Genomic DNA, 18378 nt, shown 5'->3' with positions numbered 1-18378 from the left:
TTGAAGACACGTGACTTTTTAGATCTGTATTCTGTAATGACAGTGCACTTTGAATTTTGTCTTGTCATTTGTTATAATGTTGTCTTGTATGGCTTTATCTGTTAAGTTTCTTTTTTTTTTTTTTTTTTTTTATTTCTGCACACTTTTTTTGCTTCCATTCCATGAAACATACACATCCCCTAACATTATTGTCAAATTATCTTCGTTAATAGTGACTGTTATCAGAAATAATGATTTATCATAAGGGGATGAGGAAAGAAAAAAACAAATTTAACAACTAAAAGAACCGTGCAAAAGAAATCTTAAAGAAATTTGATTATTCTTTTTATGTTTAGCATTGTAATAAAGGAATACATTTTATTTCCAACCAAAATCTAAGAAATATATTTTAATGATCTAAAGAGTGTCTACTCATAATACTGCTTTTGTCAATGTCTTTGGTATGTTGTAAAAAATGTTTACTGAGATTTTTCTTGAAAAACATTGCTTGGGGGGCAATGATCTCTGGAAGCTATCTCTGTATTTCCAGGTTCACAAGGCCAAAACATTTAATACTTGCCTACTTCACACTACATACAGTAAGTGCTAAGATAACACATTGTTAAAAACAGGGCTCTATGTATAAAAAGGGGCTGGAGAATTAAATTTATTTATTTCTATTTTAAAGGACTGACAGAAAGGTGCTTCTCACATTTTTGTATCACCTACAGATTTATACAATAGGTGCTTGACAGATTAAAGACACCTGCTGAAACAACTACTGGGTAACTCAAACTAACCAAAATAACTGGTCACCAACTGGACATTACGGCTTAAGGCAGGTTTCTGTTTATTCAAAGGGCCTTCATTTGCATTGAAAAAAGAAAATGTGTTAAGGGGTTTAATGACTGATAAAGCAGATGACTTCCCGTACTAACTTGACTGGATTGACTTTAGCCAGGGGCTGTTTTTTCAAAACTTGTAATCTGGATAAAAATGATCTAGATTTTCTAAAAAAAAAAAAAATCCAGCAATCCAGATAAAAGTAATCTCGATCACAAAATACAGGATTACAAAATCTGGATCAATTTTATCCAAATTAGTTTTTAAAAACCATCACCAAATGACCACAGATGTACTATCATTTAAAAAAAAATGTATTTAAACAGTGAGGGAAACAAACCTGAAGCAAGTAATGTGAAAAAGGAGAAACAAACTTGCATGCAGAGTAGTGTAGTCCATTTTTAGACGTAAAAATATGTAGTTGTTCATATATGTATATATATATATATATATATATATATATATATATATATATATATATATAATATCATAAGCTTTATATCTAGTTTTTTTTTTGTTGTTTTTTTATACTTAGGTTTGTAATTTTACTATTTTATTAGAGAATAAATGTTATTAAAAAAATTTAAAAAAAAACACTGGCAGACTGCAATACCCATGGCAGCTGTCTACAGTCATGCCCGCCCCTGACGATATAACTGACTATGCGCATAGATCTCAGCGCCATTTTCAAGAACTGACCTGACAGGAGAGCTTATTCAGATAAGTACTTGTTACTTTTTCTGCTTTCGATTTTCACATTTTTTGTGTTGTGTTTTTACACAAACTATACGTGATATTAAAAAGAATCGCTGTATTAGTGTGACGGGGTACACCCCACCCCTGTGAGTATTTGTTTATTTTGTATTTGTGTTGTATTATAATTTAAATGTTATTTTGCACTGCTGTTTTAGGTTGGCAGGGAACGGTTAATTGCCTCCCCTGCCAAATCAATTCATGTGTAGAACATGCCTGAGTCTGATTGAATGATTGAGAAGCAATCGAGCTCAGGCACAGCTGCAAAAAGATTTAAAAATAAGTAAAAATTTCTACTCATGCTGGCTTTAAACCAGTACGATACTTCACTGTTTTGTATCTGTCTGTTTGTTTTGACCAATGTGCCATTTTGTTTTGTATCAGTGTTTTGTTTTCTGTTCAAACATTTAATTTATAATTAAATACACACACAGAGCTTCAACCCACAATAATAGTGTCTCTGACGTCACCATCAAGCCATCCTGGTCAAAATTATTTTTTACTTGTTACGGCTATTTGTGCACTACAGCCGGTTGTTTGTTAGGTCCCGCTGCAGCCTTGTGTCCCATGTGAAGCCAGCGACTCGAGTCGCTCTTTCCATAGATCTACCTCCAGGCTCCTATAGCCCCGGCCGGATTTATTTTATTCTTGTGTTAGTTCCAGAGCTCAACACCTCGATTGAGAATATCTAACTTCCATCTGTGCAAGTCCTGTGGGCGGATATTGCCTCCACAGGACAAACACACTGTGTGTGAAGTGCTTGGGCATTGAGCATGCCTCTGCTGTCTTGGCAGACAGGTCGTCCTGCCATGTTTGTGTCGGGTCCAAAGAGAAGACCCTGCAGCAGATTGGTGCACTTCTCAGAGGAGACCCTTACGGCCTGCCTAGGAGAGCCGTCGTCGTTCTTGGGATCCCAGGTCCCCCTCCCAGCATTTCGTGCACTATGCAAAGCATTCCTCGTGCATTGCATTCACAACACTCCCGCAATTGCTCTAGATCTCCCTCGAGGGGCAGAAAGAGAGCGAGAAATGTGGACCAGGCAAGGGACATAACCAAGTTAAAGGGTCAAATGGCCCAGATACTCGAGCACTTAGGCAGGCAGCAGGTCCCCCCTGTGCATGCCCCAGCTCCACCAGCGCTTGCCCCAGAGCATACCTTGGCTTCGCCAGTGGTTGCTGCAGAGGTTCAGCAGGAGGTCGTGGTGATGAGCAAAGAGGAACAGGATGTGCTCTCTCTAGCAGCTTTCTGGGAGGATGAGTCTTTCCTACAGGCAGAGACTCAGGACACAGACCTTACCCAGGTAACGGTCCCCAGCTCTGAGCTTGTCTCAAAGCCTGAGATTCCAGAGCCTTCGAGCTCAGTTCGGACGCTGATGGAACGGGCCGCCAACTTCCTCCATGTACCCTGGAAGGCAGTTTCCGAACAGCACAGGTCTGTTTTTAGACCAGCGCAGACTTCGACTTCCCAATCTTTTCCAGCATTCTTTTCCTGGAGGAGGTCAAATCCTCTTGGCAACACCCGGCCTCAGCGCCCAGTGTATCCAAGAGTGCAGCCGCACTTGCCTCCATGGAAGGAACAGAGGCGGTAGGGCTTGCACAGTTGGAAGCCTGTACAAGGATCCTGTATGCCCTAACGGCCAATGTAGGATTACGGAAGAGCCCACCTTAGAAGGCTTTCACAGCTGAAGCGCAGGTAACGCACCTAGTGAACACAGGAGGCCTCTTAACGATCTACCTCGTTGAAATGCTGCGCCCCGTAACCCTCCTCGTGCTGCTAGCTTCAGAGCTAGAAGAACGGGGAGTTACCAGTTACCACTGTAACCTAGACTATCCCGGTCCCTACGGGGCGACCTGAGGCACCGCCTCCAGCCCTCTGCGGCAAGGAGCCAACAACGAGGACAGAGGGAGCCTCCGCCCCAGCCTCAGCAGCTCCAACAGGAGCCCTGAAGGCTTGCGGCCTTAGACCCACCCATAAACACAACACCATCTGCAATACTGGCGCAACTGCACCTTAAAGGGCATTTACACTGAACGCGGTGAGGCAAAAGCAATTGTTTTCAATAAAGGCAGTCAGGGAAACGGCATTCAAGCAGCACCGCAGAGCCGTGACGTAAACTACCAGCAAACAATGAGGGGAAAATAAGAGGCTCCTTTAGAGGAAGAAATAAAAAAAAAAATGTAAAATTAAATGGAGGAAAAGTTTGTGGTTCTGATTTTTGATTTTCCAGAGTTGTACAATACAACATTAAGTAGGTTTGAAATCTGCCTTTACCAAACTGGAGCTCCTGTATCAGCCAATGATATTTACGTACCTTTTTCTTTTCTTGGCGATGTCATGGACCCACAGTGTTCTTACATTTTTTTTCTTTCTCTGGTAGAGCAGGGCGATCACAATTATCTTTTTTTGTTTGCTTTTCATTGTTCCAGGTATTGTGTTGTCAGATGCACAGTACCACTGATTGTTGCCACTTTTACAGTCCCCCGTCCCCGTCCCCCCCCCCCCCCCCCAAAAAAAGTTTGATGTGATGGAATGGCAGTAGTTGCATTTTTTCAATCATGTGTATATGATAATGCTCAATAATATCAATGCATAATGATGGCTTTAACTCACACTGTCTTTGCTTATACCCAGCAAACCAGACAAAACTCACAAAGAAAAAAAAATATTTAAACTTTTTAAAGCAACACGTTTTTATTTTATTTTAAAAAACACAATTGCCTGATATTTTGGTTAATTGTGGGGGGGGGGGCGGGGGGGGGGGGGGATTATGATGGGGTTAAAATTTGGTTTTATTAAAAAAAAAAAAAAAAAAAAGATGTTTCGCTCCTCATTAATTGATTTTTTTTTTTTTTTTTTTTTTACTAAGCTTTGTGTCTTCTGTATAAAAAAAGTTTTCCCTTCCAGCTGGCATTTACTGTTTGTTTCTTGTACATGCAGCCGTGATGTAATAACAGACCGCCCACTGACTCTCCCCTGCCGCGTTCGGTGTGAACAGTGGTCTGCAGCGACTGCAGAGCGGCACGCAAGAGCGCAGCGCGTCCGGTATGAACGCCCCTTTAGAGTCCTGGGCGCTCGCTTTCCCGCATATACCACTGATCTCTGCCTTCCTCGAGAAGGTCAGGAGAGATGAGGTGACAGTTCTCCTGGTTGCCAACACATGGCTTAAGAGGATCTAGTTATCGAACCTCTGCCAGTTGCCGTGAGGCCAACCCTAGGAGATCCCGTTGCACATGGATCTCCTCAGCCAGGCGAAAGGCACCCTCTGGGACACAGAACCGGGCAGACTCCAGCTCTGGGTCTGGCCCCTGAACAGGACCGTCTATCCGCCTTATGGTTCTCAGACGCAGTAGTCGGTACACTGCTTACTAGTGGAAATAATTTCAAAATTGGTTCTTGGCCTGAGACCATGATAATCTTTATTGCCCTATTGTGATTGTTTTACAGTTCATTGATACAGAGGATATCATATTCTAATGGCAATACGCTATTATTAAAATAACAATTTGAACTATCAATAAAGCAAATAACACACACGCACGCGCGTGAGTCTCACCCAGTGACTAAAATTAAGGATACTAAGTGAATTAACTTAAAATAATAAAAATACCAAATCTTAATTTAATTAACGTAACAAAAATTGATTTGATTAATCTAAAAAAAAAAAAAAACTTCACAGCCCTGGGGGTGAGAATTGGCCTGTAACACCGAAAGTGAATGACAGAAGAAATATAAGAAATGCTTCAACATCACGTAAGAAAAAACAAACAAACAAAAAAACTTAAGCAGTAGAGGATTGTCTCTTTACAGTAAACCGCAGCTCAGGTTAAATCGCATTTTCATATTTCTATGTGAGTTAACTTTACCTTCCGTCTCTAAATACTTTTAAAGTAATATATACATATTTAAAAAAACAAAAAAACAGCGGCTGATCTTTGGTTTTCTACTGTACGTACTGCACTCAACGTAGCCTTTGGTTCCGGCCCCTTCCACAGAGTGAGGGTCAAAATCAAAGCTAGAGGTGTGATTTTGAACCTTTTATCCACTTGCTGATAAGTGGTGTGGTGTAATAACCACCTATAGTACCAGTGAGTGGTGTTTGTTTGCGTAGACCTGTTGTTATCTATGCAAATATGGGCTGATTATGGGTTTTGCCGTTTATATTTAGCTGTAGCAAAAGCAAAAACTCTTTACTACTTCACCTTTCAAAGGGGTAAAACACTGCTGCAGGTTGAGCGCGAAATACCGGCAGAGGAATGAAAAATAAAGCAGAACAATTAAAAGGTTAGTTTTTAACTCAAGGCTGTAGAGACATTTTTTTAAAAGGTTAATTCTGCATATTTTCAGTCGTAAGCGTTTGCCTATATTTGATTTTGTAAAGCTATTGTGTATCTCATGATCGCCTATTTAAATTTAAACGACTCTAATAGTGTATATAAGTTGTTTTCAACGTGAAACCGCGAGTTGTTAGCGAAAAGTTGGCCGAGCCAGGCTGCTCTGGAATGCTAACTTTCTGTTTACTGCAAAATTGTCCTAGTTTTCTGTGTGGAGGAGAGGGTGCCTTAACTATACGTAAGGGTATTTTTAGGAAGCACTGTTACATTCCTGTTTTTATACTAAAATGTTATTATTCATGTTTTTATATCATGCTGGACGGATTCAAATTTTGAAAAAAAATAGAATATATATATATATATATATATATATATATATATATATATATATATATATATATATATATATATATATATATTAAGGTATTAATGTTCCGTTTCTTTTGTTGCAGCACGCTCAACCCCCTAGTGGCCATTCGGTTTAATGCAGTCTAGTGTTGCATTCTGTAGTGTAATGGCTTCGGGGTTTAAATTTTAATGACAAGATTGTAACGGCCTTTCTAACAGTACATTTGTGATTCCGGCATGTGAATGGGTTAGGGTTTGTCTGCAAGTTAGTTAGTACTTTAGCCTTAGGAAGAATCTGTTTGTAAGAAAATCATTACAAAAGACATGTTGCATATCAGGGTTGGCAACTGGCTCCAGAGTTTACGGACACTAAGCCTGGTGAGGTCTTTTAACTCGCCTCTCTAACCACAAAATGAACATGTAACGTGGGTGTGAATTGCTTGAGCTGCTTCAATAAATTACATTGCTTGAAATGGTATACGGTGTACATAACATGTATCAAAATAGTGCAATTCTGTCGTTATAGAGAAGGATGCACATACTCGCACTCTTTCTCGTTGAACCTTGGGGTTAAGTTTCTATTGTAATACTTATTTCTGCTTCGCAAAGTCCCGCCCCAATCAGACAAATACAACAAATCAGCAAGCTGTATAGGTCTGATTGATGGAAACGATAATCACATGAAGTAATTCCCGCCCCGAGACAGCTTTTAGTAATAGTTTAGTAATAGTACTATCAAAACAATTACATTCCTGTAGCGACAACTCACGCAATGTACACTCACTTTACATGCTCAATAAAATCAGTTATTGTGGTTAGAGGGCTAGTTAAAATATCTGACCTGGCTTAGTGTCCGTACATTCTGGAGCAGGTGACAACCCTGACAATTAGGCACAGAGACAGGGCTATATGGGAAGGTGTTACAAGGTGTTACAGTACATCTATTTAAATGTTAAAACGCCGGCTTTCGCTTTCTGTCTATTCTTGTATCTATCCAGAGCCATTTAGAATTGGAACACTAGTGTGGGCAAACAATGAACGTCCAAGCAACAAACAAACTCCCACTTCTCATCAGGAGATCAACGTCAGATACAGTCATCTTTTATTTAATTGTTGTTCTCAGAGTTTTATCAGACGGAGGCATACACAGACTGGCATACTATATTGCAGTGAATGGAAGCTGATATATTTGGTAATATGGCATAAGCGAATTTGATTATTGTAGATCTAAAATGGCAAGGTAAGTTCATAGATCACCAACAAAATGTAGCAATTTAGACGCCTTTCTGAGTGGATCTGCTCTGTTTATTAGTTAAGTTCTTAGCAGAATATGGAGTTCAACAATTAACCATTTGGTATCAATATTATTAACTCATCAGTAAATCTAATAAATAAATCATACTTTTGATTTCACCGCTATTTATTAGCTCTATTTTAGAATGAACCCATCGGTATAAGTTAGCATTTGTGACATTTTAATTATTGATATCGTAAGCTTATATTATAGGACAGATCTACACAATTATTGTTTATTAAATATTTTTTATTTACTTTGTAAGTCGAGTGCTTTACCTGCTCTTGCAGACAGTCTCGTGTCTGTATTTATTAGTTTCTCTCAATTCAAATGCAAAGGGGCATTTTGATTTACAAAATCCATACGTCTTTTTGAGACGTTTCGTAAGGTCAGTTCCAAATTTGAACAAAAGTACACAAAGTCTTTTCTGTGTTAAAGTCAGTGATAGAATTATATGTTCTTATGTGACCCCCACATACACAGGCGCTTCCATGCAGAGCTGTTTAACTAATGACGAGTTAAGCTTAAGGAACCGCCCCACTAATGGTACGCAACCACGAGATCGCATTGTTCGCATTCCTCACAAACCTGGTATAAGTAGCATGAGAAACGCTTCGAAACAGACACAGGATAGTGTTCAACAGGACAAGAGCTTTGGGATACTCTTACGGCACTCACCTGCAGATACATTTAGCAATGACAATCAAAACAGATTCTGCTGGATCGGCTTTAACTTGCACAAAAATGAGGGGGATGGTTGTAATACTTATCGGTACGTATTTATTTAATTTGTGTTTAAAAAAAAAAAAAAAAAAAAACTAAGTTTGATAGTTGTGATAACATTGCAGTACCTGGCCATATTTGTAATTGTTATTAAAATAAATAAATACTAATGTGTAAAAACAAACAAACAAAAAAGTTATGTTTCTTTGTTATTTACATGTTATTTATTTATTTTTCTTTACATGTTTTATAGCTTTTATGAAACAAAGAAGATTGGGTATGAATGACTTTATTCAGAAACTTGCCACAAACTCCTACCCTTGCAAGCAGTAAGTATTGTTATTATTGGTATTATTAGTTAACCTTTCACAAGGATGCAGTTAGCAGTTACTGTTGGGTGATCTTGTAGAAAATAATACTTCTGATTGTTGTTTTGGGGGGGGGGTCTGGGTTTGAACCATCTTAGCTTTGACGTCGGTTCAGAGAGCAACTAAGTCCTTTCTTTGCTAGACACAAGTTAAACAATGTTGGTATGAAGTGTCTGTTTGCAGAAGCAGACACAAACCAATTTTGTCAGCTTCCAAAGTGTAAGGTGAGCGTGTTTGTGTCAGTGTATGTTTCACTAATGTATGCCAAACTGTTCTTTTACAGCTCAGAGGTCCAGTCTATTCTTAATCTCAACCCACCACAAGAACCCGAACTCATGAATGACAATCCATCACCTCCGGTAAGTTTATCTCATTTTTAAAAACAACCACCACCAGCTGTCAAGGCCCACTCAGTTTAATGTATTCATTTTTTTTCTCCCTCCTGGTTGTATTGCAGCCCAGCCCTTCTCAGCAGATCAACCTTGGGCCATCCTCCAACCCCCAAGCTAAACCATCTGACTTCAACTTCTTAAAAGTCATTGGCAAGGGCAGCTTTGGAAAGGTTCTTCTAGCAAGGCACAAGATTGATGAGAAATTCTATGCAGTTAAGGTCTTGCAGAAGAAAGCAATCCTTAAGAAAAAAGAGGTGAATATTTCTTCAGTGTCACATTTAATAAAAAAAAAAAATATTATCTGGAGAAAACTGCAGCTATGGTGTGTTTTTGCATTTTTTTAAAATATATTTTTGTCTTTTGTTCAGGAGAAGCACATCATGTCAGAGCGTAATGTCCTTCTAAAGAACGTGAAACACCCTTTCCTGGTTGGGCTCCACTATTCCTTCCAGACAGCAGACAAACTGTACTTTGTCTTGGACTATATCAATGGAGGAGAGGTAAGAAACAGTAGAACACAAGACAGGAAATCCTGTCATGACTAGCTATGGCATTGTAGATTAATTTCTCTTTTTAAAAGGAAGTTCACTGCAGGATATGGAGAGGGGAGGGGGGAGGTTGTTATACTAGATTTAGCATCTCCACACTGGCTGCCAAGCGTAAAAGTTTCAAGTGGATCAGTGGGTTATTTCCTGCAATTGTTTGAGCACTTAGTTTTGATAATGCTAATTAATTACATTGTTGAGTATAACCGTTTGTTTTCTCTTGTTTTTTCCACAGCTGTTTTATCACCTCCAGAGAGAACGCTGCTTCCTGGAGCCCAGAGCCCGGTTTTACACTGCTGAGATTGCTAGTGCACTTGGCTACCTGCACTCTTTAAACATTGTTTATAGGTGAGTGCCAGATTTGTATATTGATTCATGTAATCTGGTCTGTTTTATCCCCCCCCCCAAAAAAAAGTTGCAAATTGTGAAATTGCATGACTGAACATTATTTAATAGAAATCGTTATCTCTTTATTTATTTGCAGAGACTTGAAGCCTGAAAACATACTGCTTGATTCTCAGGGACACATTGTGTTGACAGACTTTGGCCTGTGTAAGGAAAATATTGAACCCAACGGAACCACATCTACATTCTGCGGCACACCAGAGGTATGGAGAGCTTCCTGTTGTTGAGCTTGGGTGATGCTGCTCTCCCCTCATGAGACAGTAGTCCTGCAATTGATCCATCTAAGTTGGGTTTCCTTTGCCACAGCATCTCTATTTAGACAGAAGCTAACCAACGCTGTTTTCTTTTACAGTATTTGGCACCTGAAGTTTTGCACAAGCAGCCCTATGACCGAACAGTTGACTGGTGGTGCCTGGGTGCAGTACTCTATGAGATGCTGTATGGACTGGTAAGTTGCTACAACCTTACAATGAATGCACAGAGATGGCAAACTATAATTGCACATAGGTTAGATTTCTTATGTATTGTTTCCACCTAAAGTGTAAACTGAATCCTTTGTGTCAACTATGGGTATTTGCAGTGTACAGTTGTGGCTCAAGTAGTTGTGTGCTAATGTAATTTTGTTTTTGTTTTACAGCCTCCGTTCTATAGCCGGAACACTGCTGAGATGTACGACAACATTCTGAATAAGCCCCTGCAGCTGAAACCAAACATCTCCAACTCGGCCAGACAACTTTTGGAAGGTCTCCTGCAGAAAGACCGGACCAAGCGAATTGGTGCAAAAGATGACTTTGTAAGTAAACATTGCAGCAAAATCAGGCACACTGGCTGTATAAGAATTAAAGCTTGTAAAAACAAGTGGTGTTTGTAACACATCTTATGTTTGATTTATAGATGGAACTCAAGAACCACGTGTTCTTCTCACAAATGAGCTGGGATGATCTGAATGCTAAGAAGCTCACGCCTCCTTTCAACCCCAACGTGGTAAGAAGCAGTTCTTGTATCCCGCTTAGAAAAAAATGTAATTTGTTTTTAAAAAAAACAAAACATAATCTTTTGAAGGTTATCTTCTGATTCGTCACCAGTTACATGACGGGTAATATAGAATTGTGATTAAACATGTATTTGTAAATAGTGATCACAGAATAAATGTCATCCAATTATCATTTACCAAATAAAATGATCACACAACACCATTGGTTTAAATCATTTGTTCTGTTTCTTACGGTCCACTTTTTTACAATTTTGTTTTTCCTCCAGACCGGCCCAAGTGATTTGCGGCACTTCGATCCAGAGTTCACAGATGAGCCTGTCCCCAGCTCGATTGGTCAATCTCCAGACAGCGCCCTTATTACTGCTAGCACCAAAGAGTCGGCAGAAGCGTTTCTGGGATTCTCCTATGCTCCATCTATGGACTCTTACCTGTAAACAAACAAATTTTAATTGAACTTACCTGAAACTGATGGATTGGTCTTGCTTCAAGCCCACCCGGTAGAAGAAATTTTGCACATCTTTTGAGGCAGCTTTGTGGCCTTCAGTTTGGCTGGAAGAAGATTTCAAAGAGCAGCAGTTTCTTCTTTGGACCCAAGATAATGGGTGCTATCTGCCTGTGAAGTGTAATCGTCACAGAGGAACTGTGCGGTGTCATGCACCAGGGAAATCTGTTAACGGTGAGCTTTTGGGGGAATTTGAGTGTTGCATCTGCTGTGTGCCTTTTTTCCTGACAAGGTAAATTTTGTCTTGATCTGAAATCTGTGTTCTGCAGAGTGAGTTGTCTGCTTTTTGGATTGAATTAGTTCTATCCAATGCAAACAAGGTATGAATGTGGCAGGTCGACAAGATCATTGTGTTCACTGGCTTGAACATCAGACTGACTGTTAATGGGCCAGCACTGCGAAGTGGGGCATTGTTTGCTTATTCCAAATTTGAAATATGAGAAATTGCTGTAGATTAATTGTTTTAAAGCCTTAGATGAGCAGCTGATCCTGAAATAAAATTGCTAACAATCTACAAATTGCTTGAAAAAACCATTGCTGCTAAATGTAATATTTCTGTAGTATATAAATATATGTTCCTGGACCAAAAATATAATAAAATGCCCCATCTGCAGTCTGTCTCATCCTGTCTTTCACTGCCTTTATATATGTATGAATATGTTGTGAAATGGGCATTAACTATAGTTTGTCTACATTTGACATTCCATGTAATATTACATTGTACATGTATATAAGTTAATCTGTACATTTGGAGTCTCTGTACTAGTAACATTATCTATTTAAAAAGTGTAAGGAAGCTTGCAAATAACTGTATGTTCCAATGCAGTGTACTGTAATTTTAATGTTATTTTTTTAAAGAAATGTATCATTTGTGACCAGAGGTTTGCAATAAATGTGAATACCTTTTTAAAGTTTCATCTTTTACTGTTTATTCGTTATTTGTTTAAAACTGAACACTTGGTGATTTTATTATTAAATAAAAACCTAAATATTTTGAGAAGATAGGTTAGCTGTACAATATAAATTACTGTGAGTATAACCGGTATTTTGAGATCCACTTTAAAAATGTAAGGAGAGACTATTAACCTTCTTAATTGTAGTGTTTTCAGTGGAGAATTGTCAGCCACAAGGTAAAAATGATCAATTTTCAAAAACAGTTTAATTTTTTTATTTTTTTTTTGAAAATTTAAAGTGTAAATATATTGATCTGCTGAATCACAGAAAACATTCACAATTATGTAAGTGTAAATTAATCATTTTCAAATGCCAGTGTCCCAGATTTGAAACACTACACTGATTTCCATGTCACGGTACAATAGTGTAGACTGTTTGTACGTCTATTTTGGTGTGTGTTACATTTTTATAACCTTACTTGTACAGGTTGATTACTTGATGATTATTGGTACTAATTCACCCTTGAATTGCATTGGGAGGTATATTAAATAACCATGAGATGCAATTAAACTGCTGTGATGCCACTTTAAAGAGCCGGTTCATTCCAGCTCGCTCCAGTTTTTTTGTGTGTCAAAGTAGTAAACATATCTTCCGGGAACATAATGTTGAGACAAAGCTGCTGCAAGTTCATGTATTGATTGTTGGAGACCATTGACCTAAAGTCATGTAAACAAAACCTATTTGAATGTTTTAGATGGGTTGATTATGACCTATCCTGTGGATTCTACTATGGCCACATGGGACTGAGTAAACGTATCATAACACATTTTATGTTGAGGTTAATAGCAAGCTGATTTTTACATCAAGCTGGTTGCATGGAAAGAATTATTGTATTTTCAACTAAAAAGCTAAGAATCTTCAGGCCCTTAAACATAAAATTGTAGGAGCAATTGCTAAAAATGTCCCAATTAAGATGTGGTTGTCTACTTTTTCAATCACAAATATACAAGCTTGGGCAGTGTATGTTAAAATATACAAAACTGAAATATGATCAGAATAATTGGTATTTGATGTGTTTTTACTGGGGGCAAAAATAATAAAAGATGGTTTGATGAAAAAAGTTAAATATATTTTACAGAAAGTCCACAACTGTACTGTAGAGAAAAAACAAGGGAGTACAGTTGTTACTGTTTTCTTCTTGTACCTTAATCGTTGGTCTTTAGTTTCCCACCTGAGAAACCTAAAGCTGTTACTTAAAGAGAAGCTTACAATACTCACAGTCTCTTTACAATGTGAGAGCCATCACCAAATCTTCTATAGGATTTATTCATTAAAAGTCTCGCTCAAAGTTCCTTATAGGAATTAACAGATAGGATAAATGTCCCCATTTGTATGTATCCAGTTACAGAAACAGGCTGTCAACCTCAATGGGTTCCAGTGCCCGAGCATAAAGCAAGGGTGACAGAAAAGACGCAGCTGACAGATGACACTTACAATAGAACCTCAGTTTTACATCTCATCCAAAGGAAGTGGTCTGCTCAGGGTCACACACAGTGAGCCAGTGGCTGAGCCAGGATTTTAACCAATAGCCTCATAAGAAGACCTTTTCTTTAACTACTGGACCACCAAGCCTTATAGAGGGCTGTCTACTGAGAACCTTTGTAACCTTGCAGTAAGGCCATGCATCCTTAGGACACTAACTCCTTAAAAATTCTCAGATTCTAGTATCACATACACAGCATAAAGTAGAATTGGTCAGCTTGTCCTACTGACAGATTAGTTTCATAATAGTTTCTACATTTTTTAAAGACAGAATATTAACAAAATTAACAGGACAGGAGAACAGGACATTTGATATTCACGTACAATTTGGTACAGTTCCTATTGTCTTTCAATTTACATTTTTAAAAATATACAATGAAAATGACATGCAGTGCTGCAGTGCCACCTAGAGCATATATTTGCTAATGTAGCCTCACATTGAAATAAAATGCTGGCAGAGCTTTACATGCTTCAAAGGTAATAATTATTAATAAAATAATCTTGGTAGCAGCCCTTCCCTAAACATAGTTACATTTGATACCCCTTTTTCAAATCGTTCATCAGTTAGTGAAACAGACAACTTCCTTTCACATCATTAATCTATCAATATTAATCAGTTAGTGATGCCATTAAGTTAATGACACATTAAGTCATCATGATAATGGTATATTAATTACTGCATTAATAACACATCTAACATAGTTTACATATTGCATAATAGATTAAATGAACTTACTTATTTAAAAAAATGCATAGTTCCTATTGTTTTCTATTTGCAAATTCTGTAGGGGGGAAGACACTATAGTTTTTATTGTATAAATGCTAAATCAAGTCCTGGGGGGGGGGGGGGGGGGGGGGGGGGGGTTATGGGTAGAATTCTGGGCACACAAGGCCACAAAAAAAAAAAAAAGAATACATAATACAGTGCTTCCAAAGCTAATAACTTTAATACTCACTGTAATACTAGACAAAGGTTTATTTTAGACCATATATGTTATATATTACATCAGAAACAATCTAAAACATTATTTTGATCATGACATTTAAAATAGATACTAAATGAATATATTTTTCCATGTAACCCTTGCATGTTAAGTGTTTATTAATAGTTTTATAGATTAGTGCAGGCATATGAAGTCATTAAATGAAATGTGTACAAAATTACTGTTTTTACTGTTGGCTGGTTTTAACAGTAAGATTTACAAGAAACATTCAGTAAAAAGTCAGTAAAAGATAAATTATTTCACAGTCTCAGATAAGTGATTAGATACAGTACATTATGTATGTAGAATTTTAAAAAAGGAAATATATTTATCTCTCTACAAAAGGGTTTTCAAACTCATTAAATAATAATAATAAATAATAATAATAATAATAATAATAATAATAATAATAATAATAATAATAAACAATCTTCCATAGAGCTAGTGATCTAAACACCACACCATAGATCATTAAAAAAATTAAAGACTTCCTCCATTGTTTCTTTTTTTTTTGACAGCACCAAAGAGATTGGTGTATGTATACTGTTTTTATTAACATTCGCTTTTGCTCTTTCATAACACAAGCAGACAACAAGTAAATTAAGTATACCCTATCAAGTGTGTCTAATTTGAAAATCATGTTTACCACACACCTTGAAACCCTTCAATTAAAACATACAGATACACTTTGACTTATTGCACTAATATTATATGGTGTTATTCAATCAAATTTTCAAACACACCATAATTTGATTGTCACTTGAATTAACATCATTATTTTATTATTTTAGTTTTAGTAAAGATGATGATGTGGGTCACAAAACCTGGTTTAAGTGCATCCATCTCCTAGTTGTTGAAGTCTGCAGGAAAAGTTTGAAACGCATCTCTGGCATGCCATTACAGTATATCAAACAACAGTGTTAATGAATCTGAAAGCAATAAGGCGTGTTGTTCAGCACAAGCTAAAGTCTAGGCCTGCGGATTCTGGATCATATATGAACATCCTGGCGTGTGTTATAAAAGCGCACCTCCCTCCCTCCCAATCCCATCCCTCCCAAAATGAGTTGGTTGTCAAAGAAATCAGGCTGAGTTGTTCTGATACAGTAGGACACTAGTGTTAACATGTTACCATTGCCCTGCAATGCTTTACCAGTATGTATTAGGTCATGGGTTGACCAAACTTCTTGACACTACAAGCTGCATACCAAGATTTCCATATGGTTGACAACTGCAACACATGTACTGTAAAACATGTAATGTTTGCGAGCAAGACATTTTAAATACTAGCATTGTTGTGCAGTACAGTAGTTGTTAGGCTGCCTCTTGATGGCAGCAAAACACACAAGAACAAGGGCTAGAACATTGCCTACACAGGTTCTGTGTAATTTGTATTGTACTGTAGATCTAGTGTATTAAAACTTTAAATGTAACATACTTGTGTTTTTCCATTAATTCGGTTTATACTATATGTATTACGTACTTTAAATAAAATATATTCAGTTTTATGAAGCAAAATACAATAGTTGCCCTGATTTCACCAAAAACATCACATAAAAAAACACATTTTTGTAAGGATTCTTTTTATCAAGCTCTTTTCCTAAAGATCTGCTGGGTTTATATATATATATATATATATATATATATATATATATATATATATTATATATATATATATAGGGAGGGAGCATTTAATACATGCTGTTAAATACTATTGAACTTTGTGGATGACAAATGCACATTTCGAAAGGGATTACATACAGTACCTCCTCATGACGTAAGATATGTAAATATAATATTAATTTCACACCTGCAATATAACATGTTAACATGCATTCTCTAGTCTAGCGCCAAATTGTATAAAGATTGATTGTTGGCCACAAGCAATATTCCATGCGTGTCATACAAAACTTGCTTGAGTTGTGAAATCATCTTCTTTACTGAACACTCTAAGCAGCATCTGCCTGAATTCTGATCCAGGAGGATATTCAGGTGAAAATGTGTTGAGATTTGTGTTTCATAAAGACATTTGTTGCTCGCCTTGTACAGACTACAGTCTGTACGATTTGTTGCAGATGAGACCGTGTCTGGTTTAAAGCCTCATATGTTCGTTTATTACTCGTGGAGGGTTTACTCAATGCCACTGTCTCCACGAAAGGAACAAGCACTTAATTCAAAATTATCAAATTTACTTTCAACTGCACATCCGGCTTCGAAATACGCATGTGCCAGCGAGCGGTGTCGAAAGTCAACAAGTGACAAAATATCCTCGCAGTGAACATGCAGGATGAAAGAGAAAGAACAAAGAACAATGAACACGAATGAATACAGAGAACACAGATAATAAACGTGTGTTTATTTTTACTTTCTCCCTTTTCATTTTTTTATTTTTTGTTACTCCTTCTTCAGTTTATTTGAGCCTTAAAGTGTGCCTCACCCAGTATTTCATCGGGAGTCGCACTTGAACTACAAAAGAGCCGCATGTGGCTCACGAGCTGCGGTTTGGCCACATAGCATTGATATGTCAAAATGTTTTACTTCATGTAACCTCATGCACTATTTGTGCTAAATCATAATCTGTGTCCTTTTGCAGTGCTGTTGTTGCAGATCTTCAAGGTCTTCAAGGTGTTATTTGCTAACTAAAACTAAGCTCCTAACTAGCACAGCCCATACTGCTAGTACTTGCCTCCTTGCACTGGCTGCCAGGTAGGTTCAGAATAGAGCTTAAAATTCAACTTCAAACACACACAACTCTTATAGGGTGGAGGTACAGTGTTTGCTTTGTAACTTGCTTCTTCACTTTTCATATTTTCGGTTCCACCTGTGGACAAAACAGTTCCTTAACATTTGAGTTTAGTCTGTAAAGAAGAATTGGTATTAAGACTGTCCCTGAAAGGAATCACTATGAATTGGCGCTAGTATATGCATTCGTTCATTTGTATGCAGCAGGCAAAGAATGACAGGTGTATATTTTTTCACCAAAGATACTGTACATTTAAAGCCCTTGGGTACCCTTTTTACTTGAACCAAGTTCAGGTTGCGAGGTATATACTGTGTCAAAATTAGAAGTTCATGTTCTTGTTATTACAGTACTTTTATCCTAAAATACTCATAGTTCAATTTGTTTACTTATTTCTTTACACAATGGAGCCAACTTGAACTACAACATCCCCCCCCCCCCAGAATAAGAAAACAATACTGTTTAAAAAACATCTTTGATAAAATCAATTAAGAGAGTGTGGGGGTCCAACAGAAGGTCAAAGCTCAACATATATGGTTGCCGTTCTAAGCATTTGTATGGCTTTTGACAGATGATTACAGTAACTTGTGTGCAAGTCTTTCACATTTCTAGTAGTTATTTGAAGTGAAATTTAAGAGTCATGCAACATCTTTTTTTAAAATAAATAATACAAGTCAGTTTATTCCCTTCAGATTCTATAATGGGGCTCCCACCTTCAACCCCAAATAAAAAATGCTGCCGAATT

General features: G+C 37.5%; 1 protein-coding gene across 5 annotated transcripts in view; it reads left to right on the top strand.

The window, feature by feature from the left end:
• Positions 1–12392, top strand: part of LOC121316985 (serine/threonine-protein kinase Sgk1-like) — a 44734-nt gene extending 32342 nt beyond the window's left edge. For 2 of the 5 annotated variants that reach the window (XM_041252448.1, XM_041252449.1), the window contains 10 exons: positions 8525–8600; positions 8923–8998; positions 9097–9285; positions 9400–9531; positions 9812–9924; positions 10061–10184; positions 10334–10429; positions 10619–10774; positions 10876–10965; positions 11242–12392. In XM_041252448.1, the coding sequence (XP_041108382.1) occupies positions 8525–8600; positions 8923–8998; positions 9097–9285; positions 9400–9531; positions 9812–9924; positions 10061–10184; positions 10334–10429; positions 10619–10774; positions 10876–10965; positions 11242–11409 (1220 nt within the window). In that variant the 3' untranslated portion in view covers positions 11410–12392. Of the gene's footprint in view, positions 1–5774; positions 5857–7286; positions 7495–7883; positions 8321–8524; positions 8601–8922; positions 8999–9096; positions 9286–9399; positions 9532–9811; positions 9925–10060; positions 10185–10333; positions 10430–10618; positions 10775–10875; positions 10966–11241 lie in introns of those variants that run through there. The other 3 variants (XM_041252452.1, XM_041252453.1, XM_041252451.1) reach the window with 3 other exon arrangements.
• Positions 12393–18378: the final 5986 nt, after the last annotated feature.

Source organism: Polyodon spathula, chromosome 6 (assembly GCF_017654505.1).
Source record: "Polyodon spathula isolate WHYD16114869_AA chromosome 6, ASM1765450v1, whole genome shotgun sequence".
Lineage (NCBI taxonomy): Eukaryota > Metazoa > Chordata > Actinopteri > Acipenseriformes > Polyodontidae > Polyodon > Polyodon spathula.
The sequence above is the reverse complement of the archived record's forward strand: the minus strand, read 5'-3'. Positions and strand labels throughout refer to the sequence as shown.